The following is a 16,553-nucleotide window of genomic DNA, read 5'->3' as shown; positions in this document are numbered from 1 at the left end:
GTGTGAGGTAGAACACACACCACATCAGTGTGAGGTAGATCACACACCGCATCAGTGTGAGGTAGATCACACACCGCATCAGTGTGAGGTAGATCACACACCGCATCAGTGTGAGGTAGATCACACACACCGCATCAAGAAGATGCTGATTTAAGGCATTCAAAGCTATGATGCTTTGTTTATAAAAAAATTGTGGCACATCCCTATCAAGTTGTAGCTTCCAGTGACGGTTGTTAGCATAGCAATGCTTCACCATTTACTGTTAGTACGAAATGTAGTAATACGTTAATATTTTGTGTACTAACACATCAAACTCATACTATTAAGATCAGTATATAGTATATACCTAAGAGTATTAGTGTGTAGTATGCAATTGGGACATACCACTGCTGGGAGCCTTGATTCATAAGTTTATAAACTCAGAAATCGAGCACCTGAACCCTAGTTTAACAAATCCCTCACATGCAAAACTTGCCTCATATTTGTTAGTGCAAAAAAGGGGCATTTTCCTATTATTTGTATTCTGGGAAATCTACATACTCATTGTATATTTGGCTCATGAACTAATATTTACTACTTAAAGTACAGTGAATTAATATAGAAGCAAAACTACTGATTTGGATATTTTTGTAGGAGCACTTTACCTGGAACTGAGTTTTACCGGGTGTTCCGTGGGACTCTTTTTATCCACATAGTAAATTGTTAATAACTCACCCAAAGCCCAACCAAGAGAGCCACTGAGCATCATGGGAAACTGTGAAACCCCTAACAGATCCACTGAGTATCATGGGAACCAGGGGACTGACTGGTTACATATTCTGTGAGGAGGTGAACTGCTGTATCTCCATACAGCTCTGCTGTTTGCTTTGTAAAATCATATCAGGCCAGAGTGCAAATTTCATGCAAAGCATATTTGCTATGACGTTCATAAATTTGACCTGGGTGACTCTGAGGTGAAATACCGTACTGTTTACGTCTCTGTAATGTCGACTTTATTGGCACACCTCTGCTTCGTCAAGCCTGGCCACTGACACGACCTTCTGTTTCCTACTAACCACAAGTCCTTACAAGCCAAATCCCTTAGATACGAGGAGCCCAAGGGGAGGGATAATGTGCGACATAAGCGTGTGCGCTCACACCGTAGCCCAGGCTAGCGCCACGCCGCCACTCCCAACATGCTAGCAGGTTACAAGATGAGGCTTCAAACGTGCCCTCCCACAGACGAACCTAGGCTGCTGTGTTTGCTATGGATTAATTCTCAAATGATCTGATTACTGTCAAAGCTCAGTGATATTTATCTTCAGTGTTGCTAATTCACACAGTCTGTCTGAGTTCCTGCATTATTAAATATCATTGTCTCTGTGTTTTAGGAGCGTATGGGACAGGCCTGTCACCACAGCAGGGTACGATATCCTTCCCTAAACACTCAGTCAATGGACATTTTAAAGCTAGGTCATAGAAACCTGGACTGCAGGGTTTCTTAGTGATCTGCTGGATCTCACGAGTATGTTTCACTTTTTTTAGCCAAAGCAGCCAAATATGGGGCACTGCAGGGATTCCTTGGTGGAGGATACAACAGAGGTACAGCACTGTAGAAACAACCACCACAACCCCACCACACACACCCCTCTACACACTACCACACACACCCTACTACACACTACACACTACCACACACACCTCACTACACACCACCACACACACCCCTCTACACACTACCACACACACCCTACTACACACTACACACTACCACACACACCTCACTACACACCACCACACACACCCCTCTACACACTACCACACACACCCTACTACACACTACACACTACCACACACACCTCACTACACACCACCACACACACCCCTCTACACACTACCACACACACCCTACTACACACTACCACACACACCTCACTACACACCACCACACACACCCCTCTACACACTACCACACACACCCCTCTACACACTACCACACACACCCTACTACACACTACCATACACTCCCCACTACACACTACCACACACACCTCACTACACACCACCACACACACCCCTCTACACACTACCACACACCCATCATTACACACTACCACACACCCTACTACACACTACCACACACCCTACTACACACTACCATACACTCCCCACTACACACTACCACACACCTCTCACTACACACCACCACACACACCCCACTATACACTACCACACACACCCCACTACACACCACCACACACTACCCCACACACCTCACTACACACTACCACACACATCTCACTACACACCACCACACACTCCCCACTACACACCACCACACACTCCCCACTACACACCAACACACACCTCACTACACACCACCACACAACTCACTACACACCACCACACTCCCCACTACACACCACCACACTCCCCACTACACACCAACACACAACTCACTATACACTAGTGTCTGTATTCGTGTCTGTAGTCGTGTCTGTAACCGTGTCTGTACTCTTCACAGGTGGAGCCATATGCCAAGGGAAATACTGCAGTGGGAAGAGAAAATGAAGAGAGTCCGGAGATGTGAAGTGACCTCAAGTAACCTTGGTGCTACTGCATGATCAAGAATGTACATTTGATACGCAAAAGAAAAAATCCTATCATACATGTTTTATACCTGCAGGAAATAACAAATTCAAAGCGAAGACCAGAAAAGGGGTGTGGCTTGATACAGACTGACATTCCAGTTGTTCGTGTCACAGGTTACGACATGTTGACGTTTCTGTTTGTAGACATGGTCATCAAATCTGACAACCAATGAATAGCCAAGTTCATTATCCGTAATAGTTATTTTACAATTGCATAATCTGAGACACCTTGGTGATTCGATAACATCTAAGGTCTTGATTTAATCTGGATAGTACAGACGATTGTTCACGGCCTGGTCGTCGCACCACTAGGCTGGTAGCAAAGGAGCTGTCACCCGGGAGATGGACTATGGGCTTGTCCAACCTCAGGCTTGACTCTTCATTGGTTATTGGCTTTTGCTTCCATTTCTAACTTGAAAGGGACACGCTGTTCCACCTGGTGCTAATGGTTCGTGCAGAAACCTTTATAACCTGTCACAACAGAACTAAGGATCTTCCCCAGCCTCAGGGTTTTGGGCGTTGGCTATACTTTAGTAGCCAAAGCCTTGATCTCGGAGCAGATCCCTTCACCAAAGATCCACATGACACTGCAAAAACAGGTCCTAGATCAGCCCTTTGGAACCCAGGTGCTTTATGGACAGTGATCAAGATGCCTCTAATGTTTGTTTTGACACTATGAGCCTGGCTCTGAGAAACGTCTGCTCATGGGTGGATGTTACGAAGAGCACAGAGGCCACTTGAATCCTTCAGTGTCATCACTCACGTTCTTGCTAATTTGGTCATGAAGAACACACCAGCGCACACTGATGCAGCTAACATGCTGTGTGCTCTGTCCCAGACAGCACACACCCCTGGTTATGGTTGTTTATTTCTTGTTCCACCAAAGATTTTAATAGGATACAGACTGGGGGAGAATGCAAAACAACACTAGTGGGTATATATGTGTACAATAGGCTCTTAACCCGAGACTGAGATACTTCTACTGCTCCCTAATTTGAGGAAAGGTGTCTCCATCCCTCGGGTTACAATGTTCCTTTAACCGTTTGATAATCACAGAATGACGTATTATATATCCTATTCCTACAACAGGTCAGATCATTTAACAACAGGTTAATTATGTCTGATCAACAGGCTCATTTGGTCAGATCATTTAACAACAGGTTAATTATGTCTGATCAACAGGCTCATTTGGTCAGATCATTTAACAACAGGTTAATTAGCTTGTCTGTTTGCACCATTTGAACTTGACCTTTTGACAATATTACCAAGTTTGTACACATATTATGACAGTAATTAAATATTGTTTTGGGGTTTTATTTTGTTTTTTTTTATTTGCTTTCAGTAGCTTATGCATTTTAGTCACTGTGGAAATTTGTAATACTGTATAAGAGTTTTTTAAGATGTGAGTTGTGTGCGTGAGTGAATGATGCGTGTGTGTGTTCTACGTGTGTGTGTGTTTCACCCCCTACATTTGTTGATATATGTATGAGTGTATTTTATCTAATTGACTGAGCTTCTCTTCATAAGCGTCACTAGCCAATGTATTATCAATCATATTAAATTCGTTGTCCTAAATAATGCATTTTCACATTGGTAAATTGTATTTCAAGGTTCATCTAAAATGACACTTGAACTGAGCTCTTCCTACCGGGTGCTGTGTCTGAACTGTGAGCCGTGCCAGGTCTTTCGTGTCCACTGCGTAGTGTACATGTCCATCGTTATTTAATACGGGGTGGGGGGTATTGCACTTTTTCCACCACGCACATTTGTTCCACATTTGTTCCCGGAAATCCCGGTTTTTTTATCTGCTTCAGTGAAAACGAAATAAAACGTTCTAAAAAAAAATACTTTCGTCTTTCTGCATTTTTTTTGCATTATTGCACTGAACATGCTATAGACATTGCAGTTCTCATCTCATAATTAACATTTCTGGAGTCAGCAAAGCGGGATCAGGGGGGAATAAACGCAGTGGTCGTGGAGACTGCAGCGCGCCGCGTGCGCGTCTGTGACAGTCCGCACGCAGACCGCGCGCGCTTATGCGCGTGTCCCGAGCGCGTCGGTTGGCCAATCCTCTTCAGGAACCGCATATCTCCGGTGCCTTTCGCGAAAGGAACGCCACGAGGAACCGTAGCGGTGGTTTGGAGGACACCGAAGCCCGCGTGCATTACCGTGGTGGGCTCTTCACGGAGCTCGCGGCTGGAGGGTGGATGAGGTTGATGCTGCTCTGCTGCTCGTGGAAGGACGCGCGCGCGGGGGAAGACGAAGGTTCGTGTGGCCCAAACGCCGCTTTAAACGCGCTGTGGTCCGTAGATGAAGGAGAGGAGGGAGTCTCTACGAGAATATAGTTGTTTTCTCTCTACGGTGTCTTGGTGGCGTTGGAAATATGATACCCCTTTAATGCTGTAGCAGACTTTCAGGTTAAAAGGTGGTTCTGGTTCTGGTTCTGGTTAGACATTGTTCTGGTGCGTGTCAGAAGATGCGTCCAAGCTTTTCGGGTGCGTCTTCTGTAAATTAGCTGTCAGATTTAAGAATGATGTATCTAGAACTTTGATCTTAAAGGTCTGTTGTTTTGTGGTAAATATTACGGTTATTCATATGCTGACGCGTCAGGTATAATACAACACACAGTACGTTTCATTTTTAACATTCATAAACTAAATAACGTTATCTTCCACCTAGATACTAATATATGTAAACGTATGTCATATCCTACATCCTGTACAAATGTCAGAAACATGATACATGTGTGTGTACGGGCATGTTTGAGTCTTCACGTGGTCCACATGTGAATGTGAGTGTTGGCCTGTGAGACAAGGCTGGAGTGCATGTTTGCTCCCTGTCTGAAGTTTGTGTGTGTGTGTGTGTGTGTGTGTGTGTGTGTGTGTGTGTGTGTGTGTGTGTGTGTGTGTGAGAGAGAGAGAGAGAGAGCGAGCGAGAGACAGACAGACAGACAAAGTGTGTGTTTTACAATTTTACAATGTTAGCGTGCATACTCCATGTAATTGTATATTTTTATTTATTTACAGGTTAATTCATCCACAGAACCTGAAATGTTTTCCTAAAAATAGAAAAATAATAAATGTTTTCTGCAGTTCTGCTTAGTTTATAACCACCTTTTAAAATGTAGCGTGTGTGTGTGTGTGTGTGTGTGTGTGTGTGTGTGTGTGTGTGTGTGTGTGTGCGTGCTTTCAGTCCTGCCCCCTTAAAAGCCACTAGTAGACAGATGGGTTTGACCTGGTGGTTGACAGAGGAGCTGTAGAGTTTGAGTTTGTAATGGAAGACTGAATGGAAGATCTTCTGTAGCTCGGGGTGTAGGCTGCTTTGATCATCTATATGACACTCCCACTAAATATGAAACAAATATGAAAATATAAAATGGGACTTGCAAGAAGAACTGTCATGCACAAGAAAAAAATTATTGCACATCACATTTTGGTCTTTGCCACTGGTTTAAGTCACACACAGGCCTAGTTGAGCACAGACGTGTAGCTGCACTCTGCAGACTGCTGGCTCTCTCCTGGATCACTGAATTAAAGTCCTAATGGAGACATGTAGTCTGCATCACTGTAAGAAACACAAAGGGCCTCATTATCTGATTCTATTTCCCTCAGAGAACATTAAGTCTTGTATCTGAAATGAAGATTAGTGAGTTTGCTGTATAGTCAGGTTCAGTTTGTTCAGTTTTTTCACCTTTGCCTATTTTACCTTTTTACTTGCATAATAAAAAAACACTAAAACATCCTACAATAAGTACCCAAAAAACATACAGATACATACAGAAAGGTAGGCAATGTCTGCATAATATACTGCTCATCCTGTTTGGGTCGATATTGAATCTATAATAAATATTGTACTTTTATATACATGTATTTATTTAAAATCAACATGATATTTAAATATTTTGCCAAATGCAGACTTTTCCAGCTCCATATGTTTGTCTTATATATGGACACATGGACTGTAAGGTCCACAGGTGAGTTTCACTTTCAGGTGTGGGGAGAGGTACTATAACATCAGAAAGTCTGAAGAAACACTTTAACTGGATGTAGTATGTTTAAAACTGCTCCAAATGCTTCTACTTCTAATGAGATTTGAAGGAAATACATTTCTTTTGTGTGCCACACATTTTTGCATTGTGTAACATTGAATATCGAAATGCTAGAAAACTGGTTTCCCGGAAATGTCCTCAGATATTAAACATGCAGCGTGTTGCCGATGTTACTGAAGCTGTTATTCGATCTGACTAGACCAACTGTTAAGCAATGTTACATGAACTATAGCTACAGCAGTTCTTACAATTTTAACTATTACCATTTGTTCATATCAAGAATTTAAGAATAACTTTAACATATTTATAATGCATACGATATATAAAGTGATTTCAAAGACTTTTTACGTTTAAATCAAAAATCTGATGGCCGCTTTTTGTCTGAGGCAGGGCAGGCCGGTGACATGCTGTTGTCTTGTGTTTGACAGCTGGTGGGATCATGCCCGTGTGTGCAGGGTGCAGACAGCATATCTTCGATGGGCAGTACTTCCACACTCTCAACACGGACTGGCACACAGTTTGCTTCAGGTTAGTGACTGACAAATGCTAATCATGGTATTGAGACACTGTTAAATCTCACACTGAATGGGACTAACCTTTCACAACATGAATAAAACAACCAGTTTTCAGCATTGTTTGAAGACTGATGCTTCAGGAAGAGGGTTTGATTACCAGGCGTGATTGTTCCTCTTCGTCTTGAGGATAAACCAGCTCTGGTCTTGGTTTCTACCTCATGTGCACTGAAGACGTAAAGGCAGGGAGAGTGTGTTTCTGACATGTTGAAGTGTTTACATATATCAGGACCAGCGTTTTCTCATCCTCCTCGAGGTGTGAGATCCAAAGTACACTCACACACCCAAACCACCATTTTCCAAATGGTTCATTGACACAATTGTGAATTACAAAGTCCCTGAGATAGTGAAGTCTGATTGGGTATTTATGCTGTATTTTCAGGCCCTGTGAACTAAAGTTTAAAAAGTTCTCGTGACCCTTCACACCTGGGTACAGCTACATGCCTTTTGCAGTTGGTGTGTTTGCATTTGTAGAAGACTTCTGACTTCTGACAAATCCTTCACAAATTGGCTTGACAAGTCCAATCATTTCCACTACTGTCCTAAATTGTTATAGCAATATGTTTTGGGCTGTGGTCTTCCTATATAGTGACACAATGTTTGTAGATAAAGAAGAAACCATAACGGCTGAAACTCTGGAGATGTCAGTGCTGTATAACAATGAGTTTAACTGAATAAGTGCAGGAACTAATCACTTTGTAGGCAGTTCACTTTGTAGGCAGTTCACTTTGTAGGCAGTTCACTATAAAGGCAGTTCACTTTGTAGGCAATTCTTAACTTAACACATGGCGTCTGTGCATGGCGTCTGTGCATGGTGTCTGTGCAGGGTAACTGTGCATGGTGACCTCGCAGGGTGTCGATTTTTAACCATCCAGTTGTAAGAACTCAGGCGGCCTGGCAGGAGTGTGAACAACAGAGCGTGTTCAGTTCTCTCTCAGATCTGAGTGGGCCTACTGTGTGCAAAACTGACCTGTTGAAATGTAGTGTGTCTGAGTTCATATGAGCCTGTGTGTTGGTGGTGTAAGATTGGGCTTGTTCATATGAGCCTGTGTGTTGTGCTGTAAGATTGGGCTTGTTCATATGAGCCTGTGTGTTGGTGGTGTAAGATTGGGCTTGTTCATATGAGCCTGTGTGTTGTGCTGTAAGATTGGGCTTGTTCATATGAGCCTGTGTGTTGGTGGTGTAAGATTGGGCTTGTTCATATGAGCCTGTGTGTTGTGCTGTAAGATTGGGCTTGTTCGTATGAGGCTTGTGTGCTTGTTTATGTCTGTGTTTAATTGCTTTGTGAGTGCTTTTCTCCTAATTGCTTCTTTTCCAATAACCCACTAAGTTGATTTTTTTGTCAGCTGTTTTTGTTTTGCTGATGAGAACAAGGGCTCTAATGACTCATGACTCACAGCTACACTGCAGGATATTCCTGAGCTTTACTGACAACACACATTACAACTGAGTGAAATAAACTCGTAATGTCTTATTATCTTCAGTGGAATTAAACTCTAGATGACACTATAGATGCTTCTAGCTAGCTATGTTAGTGGAGCACAAAGTGGTTCCCAGTGAACCAAATATGTTGTTTTCTGTAAAGAATAATTGTTGTTCTTCAGTTAATCGTGTAATTATTTAAGTCAGTATATTTTTTTAAGCAAACCCAGCTATGTAACATGAAAAATAATTTTACATTTGGACCAGTGAGTGATTTCTCAGAGACTGCAGTCATGCCATTAAAGACGTACAGGGCTGGATGTTTTAAGTTCTCAGTGTTGGAGATATTAATGGTTTATATGAGTAGCTTCTCCACTGCTGAATTGCATTTTAACAAGAGATCCAGTAGATGTTATAGTTCAACCTTTGTTAGCTGTGGCTGTGAATAAACACAGCCAAGAGCAAATTAGGCTCTTATTTTGACATTCTGGGCAGCAAGGTAGTGGGAGACTCGTTGTGTGCATTGTTGTCAGCAGTAAAGGAAAAGAAGACTTCATCTTGTTCAGTTTCCTTTACAGATTCTAAAGCATTTTAGATATGATACTGAAAGGACGCTCGGCTGAGAGATTCTGTGCTGTTAACAACAACCGGTAAAACTTGACTGACCAAGTGGTCCTGTTTATCCTGTCATGTTATAACATGTGTGTACAGTGAAGGTGTATGAACCTCACCTGGGAACAGGTGTGTATCTGTTGGGTATAATGGACTTTTTATAATTTAATCACAGTGGATGCAAAAGACTTTGATTTTGAAGTAAAGTTTGTGTGTGTCATAATAGTATCAGGCATGTACATTATCCTACACCTGTTTATCAGCTTCATGGGGTGGGATCTTTAGTCAGGACCTGCTGTGGTGTGAGGAGACCTCAGTCAGGACCTGCTGTGGCGTGTGGAGACAGGACCTTCTGAAAGCATGCCACTGTTGTCACCTCCTGAGCAGGACAAATGTCCTAACCCTAGAATGTGAGTGTCTGTGTGTGAGAGTGGTCATGTGTGAGTATCTGTGAGAGAGAGTGTGTGTGTGTAATAGTGCAGCTATACTGCTGAGGGTGTTAATGAGATGTCTTTTATGAAGCAGGTCTTGGATCAAGTGTGCAAAGATGTGAAAGGTAAATAAATCACCTAGCTCAGCAGTGTTTGAGGATGTGAAGGGTACATAAATCACCTAGCTTAGCAGTGTTTGTATCAGGATGTGAATTGTGAATAAATCACGTAGCTTAAATCACAACTGTGTTGTGGTGTTTGTGGGGTAATAGTGTGTTGAGGTGTTTGTGGGGTAATAGTGTGTTGTGGTATTTGTGTGGTAATAGTGTGTTGTGGTGTTTGTGTGGTAATAGTGTGCTGTGGTGTTTGGGTTAGTGGTGTTTGTGTGGTAATAGTGTGTTGTGGTGTTTGTGGGGTAATAGTGTGGTGTGTTGTTTGTGGGGTAATAGTGTGTTGTGTGTTTGTGGGGTAATAGAGTGTTGTGGTGTTTGTGGGTTTGAGGCTCCACCAGTCGTGGCATTAGGATATTGAATATTAGAATATTGTTGAAAATATTTCCTGTGAAATTGCTCGTTCCTATGAGCGATTTGGCATTAACATCCACATGCACCTCCACAGGATGAGGGTTAGGGTTTTGGGGTTGGGGTAGGGGTTAGGGTTTAGGGTGAGGGTGAGAATGAGGGTTACGGTTTAGGGTGAGAATGAGGGTTAGGGTTTAGGGTGAGAGCTAGGGTTAGGGTTTAGGGTGAGGATCTCTCCTCTAGGTCTCTTTCTCTTGCTGTTGTATTGCATATGAGCTGCTAATCTTGAGAGTGGTTCTCTGTTGGCTGGGAACTTGGCAGAGAGCTCCACACTGAGAGCTTCAAACTGCATTAGCGGGCAGGGGCTGCTGGGCTGGCGATCTGGCAAGAGGGAGGGTGTGTGTGTGTGTGTGTGTGTGTGTGTGTGTGTGTGTGTGTGTGTGTGAAGGAGTGTGTGTATCTGTTTTTGTGTTGAAGTGTGTGCATGTAAGCAGATGACAGCAGGATGAACTGTCGGTGTGAGTGGAGGTGGCGAAGATGGTGGAGGTGGAGACCAGGTCCCCAGGGCTCAGGGACAGATAATCTCAGCCCCACTGAGGGCACCTGACAGGTTCTCCAGGGTCATGCAGCTCACATCATTGGCATCGCAGTGTTCTGCTGAGTCATGAGAATATGCCTGTACTAGAAGGAGCTTCAGAGGCCGCACCATGCATCAGCTGGGCCGCCGACAGAAGCTCTCTGTAATGATGCAGTCAGGAATGATGATGTGTACACCATCTTTTAGAGCAAGCTTAGATTGAGATGAAAAAGGGAATGGATGTATCTGTGTGTGTGTGTGTGTGTGTGTGTGTGTGTGTGTGTGTGTGTGTGTGTGTGTGTGTGTGTGTGTGTGCATATGCGTGTGTGTGTGAGTTTATGTGCATGCGTTTTTGTGCGTGTATGAGTTTGTGTGTGTGTGTCTGTGTGAGAGTGTGTGTGTTTGTGTGTGTGTGAGAGAGAGAGTATTGTTTGTGTGTGGGTATTTAAAGGAAGTATTTATGAATTTCTTCCTCACTGTTTTGCATGGTGTGTTAGCCAAACAAAACCTGTGGCCAGCAGATGAGAGAGATAGAATAATCCTGGCTGATAAGAGTGGGGGTTATTTACAGACCTGGCACTCTGTGGGTGGAAAAACAGAGAGGCCCTTGGAGAATGTGATTATAGCTGTGACTCCATGGGAAAGCAGCTCAGGTCGTGATCACTGACCTTTGCCCTCTCAGACTCACAGGACTTATTGTGGGATTGGTCCACATTACGCCTGTGGACCACAGTCTCAGAACTGCCAAACAGCCTTGAGCTGAGCAGAGAACAGTTCTTCTACCAACACTCTCTTATCTCCACAAACACACAATTCTCCATTTTTTATAAGTTGCTGTATATGTGACACACACAAAGACACATAAATACACAGACGACACACAAAGACACTCAATACAACGACACACACATCACTATGTTACACTTTTTTCAATTGAAATCGAAATGAGACCAGTAATCAGTCACTGCCAGAAGGACCATCAGATCTGACCAATCACAGCAGACCAAACCAGTGCACAAGGTGAATTGCACAACGCGCTCATGTTTCTACGGATGTTGACACAAAGCAGCACTTCGTCATTCCAGGGTGGATGTTTACTGTCCCTACCAGAGTTATAGGGTTAGGATTAGGGTTATAGGGTTAGGGGTAAAGGGTTAGGGGTATACGGTTAGGGTTATAAGGACTGGGTAATAGAGTTAGGGTTGGTGTAAGGTTTAGGGTGTTTGTCGTTTTCTCTTAGTGCACTTGTTTGCTCATCTCCCCATTATACACTGTGCACCATTTGTACAGTATAATGTGTTCCTCCTCTCCTAGCCACGACCCTGACCCTGATCCTGACCCTGACCCTCTCCTCCTGTACAGTATGACACCTCATCTGTGTCTAAGACTCTGTGTGTTTCTGTCTGCATGGCCCTCTCCTTGCCTCCCACCTCACATATCACTGAGAATCCAGAATAATGTGGATATAAGATAATAATAATTAGCAAATAATAATCATCACTAAATCACTGAAATTATGGCTAGTGTCATAACTACAGTTAGGTAGTGTCAGTGTAAGTGTACATTGATGTGACTCACATGTGGCTGAACATTTGACACGCGTGATTCTGTGGGGTTTCCCTGCGGCTCGCTGCTGTTGTACAGACCACAGAGCTCCAGTGTCAGGGGGGAGCTGTGAGGGTGAGCTGATCTGGGATCTGTCACCATCTAGCACTCCTGAAGCTCAGGCTGTAGAGGACAAGCCGTGGTCTCCTGCAGAGAACGACCAGCGGCCGCTGCTCGGGTGCAGAGCCGGCGAAGTGTCAGGCCCACGAGAGGAAGGTAAGAACAGCTCGTGGTCTCGGGGCCGCACACCCTCATGACGGCTCTGGGCGAGCGTGTCACATGAGGGCCGAGAGGAAGTTGAGTCAGTGGAGCCTCTCTGGGTGTTAGGAAGTTCTCACTGCCTGAGTGATGGAGCAGCGCCCTTCTGATGATGATGTCACGACCCCAGCAGATGGAGGAGGGATGTGGGTGGAGCAGTTTCACCTCCCAAAGCTCTGAATGAGCTACAGAACGCAGGAAATGAAAAAAAACATACATAACCATCAGGAACAACACACACAGTTGAACATTCTCTCTTCCAGGTGCTCAGTAGTGAGAGAGAGAGAGAAAGAGAGAGAGAGAGAGAGGGAGAGAGATAATAATTGAGAGAGACAGAATAATCAAGAGAGAGAGAGAGAGAGAGGTAGTTGTTCACAGTGGAGGCTTTGAGTTGTCGGCGTGGTGGTGCGGTTTCCACAGCTCTTGTGAGCTGTGACATGCTTCCTCACTCACACATTAAGGTCCTGGCCCTCTGAGGGGAGATGTCACGGCGAGATCAGCGCTACAGGAATCTGTCACAAGGCAGAAAGTAAGTTCATACTGGACAACTTTGGGTGCAGATGTCTGATAGCATTAGCTTTGAAAGAAATCTCATGCTCGTACATTTACACATTGATATCATAGTATGTGAGCTGGTGTGAAATAAAGTTATGTATTGAAATGCTGCATTCACCTTACAGACCAGAATAACACATCAGGGCTTCTTACATCATCTGCAGCTCATGTGTTGAATGTGAATTCCACATGTCCTGTTGCTTTTTTGTTATTCAGTGTTACTTCGGTTGAGTATTTATGTGAGCGGGTTTTTGAGAGAGCTTTTATGTGAGAGGATCTTTAGAGACATTGTGGAGGACGGGGTTTCACTTCCTTTTGTGTCTCTTGAACATGTCAGTTGTCTTCTCATTAGAATCATCCGAGTTGGCCGATATCCATGATGTAGGTGTTAGATGTTAGGGTGAGGTGTTAGGGTTAGAGTTAGGGTGAGGTGTTGGGGGTTAGGGTGAGGTGTTAGGGGTTAGGGTGAGGTGTTAGGGGTTAGGGTTAGGGTGAGATGTTTAGGGTTAGGGTGAGGTGTTAGGGGTTTGGGTTAGGGTGAGGTGTTAGCTTTAGGTGTTGGGGTTAGAGTTAGGGTGAGGTGTTGGGGTTAGAGTTAGGGTGAGGTGTTAGAGGTTAGGGTTAGGAATAAGGTTATGGTTAGTTTTTTTTTGTGTTAGGACTAGCATTACTTGTAACTGAAACTCTGCTCTGGTCAGATGGAATAAAACATTCACTCAAACACTCAAACACTGACCTTAATTCTTTCCTGTCCCTGTTAGCACATGCCATGGAAACCCCCTTAACTCCGCTGCTTTTATCTAGTGGAATGTGCATTTTTTATTTCACAATATTTCACAACTCTGTACACTGTGACATTCTGAGCTGTTTCCTGTAACACCACTGAGCCCTGTTGCTTGGTGAGTGACCAGACCAAACGTGTGTGCACCTCACTAAGGTGCGTACGCCTCACTAACGTCTGCTCGGGGGCCACATACAGCCGCTGCATCTGAGCTCCACACAAGGTTTCTCTTCTAGTTCAGTTCCAGACACACGCACACACCGGCAGGGAGGCAGGGCGGGGCCAAGCCTGCCGGCTTGCTGAGCTGTCTCCTGTGGGGTCTGTCGCCCTCACCCATTGGCTGGCAGACCTCCTGGGCAGATTCAAGTGCTCTGATTGGAGGGGCTGCCCTGAGGGTGAGGTCGTGCTGCTCTGCCAACATGATGACATCATGCTTCCATGGCTAGAGAAGCAGGGAAGGGCTGATGCTGATGCCTTTCAAGCAGTCCGAGAACACCCCTCACCGAGTGCGTTTTGGAGCAGTCCGAGAACACCCCTCACCGAGTGCGTTTTGGAGCAGTCCGAGAACACCCCTCACCGAGTGCGTTTTGGAGCAGTCCGAGACCCCTCCTTACAGAATGCATGTTGGAGCAGTGCAGAGCAACCCAGCCATTCCACACTAGCATGTTGACTGCTCTCTGTAGCATTTGTGCTCTAGAACATAAACGAAGGCACTTTAACGCTGGGTGCTGCTGCTTTGCATTTGACCCAGGGGATGCTTCTCAATGAAATAATGGAGAGAGGGAGAGGGAGAGAGAGAGAGGGAGGGAGAGAGAGTAAGAGAGTGCACGTGTGTGAGAGAGAGAGAGAGAGAGGGGGGGGGGGGAGAGAAAGGGAGGTGTGGAAATAGAGGCATCCCCAGCCTTTTCTTTGTTTTTGTATGCCCTGTCTGGGAGGTCAGATGTGCCCCAAAAGCCCCTGATGTGCCCCAAAAGCCCCTGATGTGTCAAATACCCCATGGTAATCCTGTCCTGTCCCCCTGGTTTTGGGATAATTTTGTCGATGCATGTTTCCTGTTGCCGATACATGTTTTCTGTTGGTGATATATGTTTCCTGTTGGTAATGCATGCTTCCTGTTGCCGATACATGCTTCCTGTTGGAAATCAAATCAAATCAAAGTTTATTTGTATAGCGCAACACATGTTGTCACGAAGCGCTTTACAGGATTTAAAAGGTTAACAATACTATGGGTCCAGAACCCTAATGAGCAAGCCATAGGCGACAGTGGCGAGGAAAAACTCCCTATGATGGGGAATAGGAAGAAACCTCGGGAGAACCAAGACTCGAAAGGGAACCCATCCTCCATTGGGCGGCCCGTTAACACACAAATTACACAAAATACAGACAAATACACAAGTCACACACAAATCACACAATCAGAAAGTAAAGTAAAGGTACTTTACTTTAAGTAAAGGTAAAAATGAAAGTTCTGGGTTTTGATATTGTCACTGTCTGTTGATGAACGCCAGGCTTTCATTCCGTGTCGGAGCAGAGATACATATTTCCTCTTGGAGATACATGTTTCCTGTTGCCAATACATGCTTCTTGTTGGAGATACATGTTTCCTCTTGGAGATACATGTTTCCTGTTGCCAATACATGCTTCTTGTTGGAGATACATGTTTCCTCTTGGAGATACATGTTTCCTGTTGCCGATACATGTTTCCTGTTGGAGATACATGCTTCTTGTTGCCGATACATGTTGCCCTAGCCCTTACACCCTAGCCCTTACACCCTAGCCCTTACCCTAACCCTAACCCTTACACCATAGCCCTTTACCAATAGCTGAAAGGCCCATAAGGCTTGCCATACAACAGAAATGAACTAACCCTGACCCCAACACCCTAACCCTAACCTGTATTTGACTCACAAGATGCTTTAGCAGTGGCACTTGCAGAAACAGTGATGTCACAGTTCACTAGCAGAACCGTTCGCACTGACACATTATCTGACCAAACAAGTTCCAACTTGTCTCAGATCAAAAACGAAGGTCTGGTCCTGCATTCCTGGAGGAAGTGATGAAATATTGTTCCCCCATCATGTGGCGATGCATGTCTGCGTAAGCAGGAAGCCCGCAGGACGGGTTTGAGTGAGGCACTCATCTCTCTCCATTATTCAAATCCACTTCTCTCTCAGTCGATATCAGTGTTACTCGATCTTGTCTGATTCACTCACAGTTACACTTTCCTAAGCATGTGGCCAACATCTGATATCGGGGTGTTTGGTTCTGTTCTTATGCTGGAGACCCTGCGTCTGGCTCTAGAGGAAATAAGCTCAACATATCATTGGCTTTGTTTCCAAAAATAGGACATGAACACCGAGACATGAAGACAACCGTCTCTCACACAGAAGCAGACGCACCCCTTAACCACACACACACACCCTTTAACCAGACGCACCCCTTTAACCATACACACCCCTTAACCACACACACCCCTACTGCTTAACCAGGGCTCTTATCTGAAAGTTGTCTCTATCTATCTATCTATCTATCTATCTATCT

The 16,553-nt window shown here is 44.5% G+C and overlaps 2 protein-coding genes across 3 annotated transcripts in view; both read left to right on the top strand.

Moving 5' to 3' along the window:
• elna (elastin a) overlaps positions 1-4,477 on the top strand; it is a 66,701-nt gene extending 62,224 nt beyond the window's left edge. Inside the window, exons 62-64 of the mRNA XM_076981314.1 lie at positions 1,371-1,403; positions 1,525-1,581; positions 2,504-4,477. Coding sequence (XP_076837429.1) covers positions 1,371-1,403; positions 1,525-1,581; positions 2,504-2,550 — 137 coding nt within the window. The 3' untranslated portion in view covers positions 2,551-4,477. The remainder of the gene's footprint in view (positions 1-1,370; positions 1,404-1,524; positions 1,582-2,503) is intronic.
• Positions 4,478-4,656: 179 nt separating this feature from the next.
• limk1a (LIM domain kinase 1a) overlaps positions 4,657-16,553 on the top strand; it is a 33,185-nt gene continuing 21,288 nt past the window's right edge. The window contains exons 1-2 of one of the 2 annotated variants that reach the window (XM_076981204.1): positions 4,657-4,895; positions 7,107-7,206. In XM_076981204.1, the coding sequence (XP_076837319.1) occupies positions 4,667-4,895; positions 7,107-7,206 (329 nt within the window). In that variant the 5' untranslated portion in view covers positions 4,657-4,666. Of the gene's footprint in view, positions 4,896-7,106; positions 7,207-12,971; positions 13,206-16,553 lie in introns of those variants that run through there. The other variant, XM_076981205.1, reaches the window with a different exon arrangement.

The sequence above is a fragment of the Brachyhypopomus gauderio genome, chromosome 19 (assembly GCF_052324685.1).
Source record: "Brachyhypopomus gauderio isolate BG-103 chromosome 19, BGAUD_0.2, whole genome shotgun sequence".
NCBI lineage: Eukaryota > Metazoa > Chordata > Actinopteri > Gymnotiformes > Hypopomidae > Brachyhypopomus > Brachyhypopomus gauderio.
The sequence above is the reverse complement of the archived record's forward strand: the minus strand, read 5'-3'. Positions and strand labels throughout refer to the sequence as shown.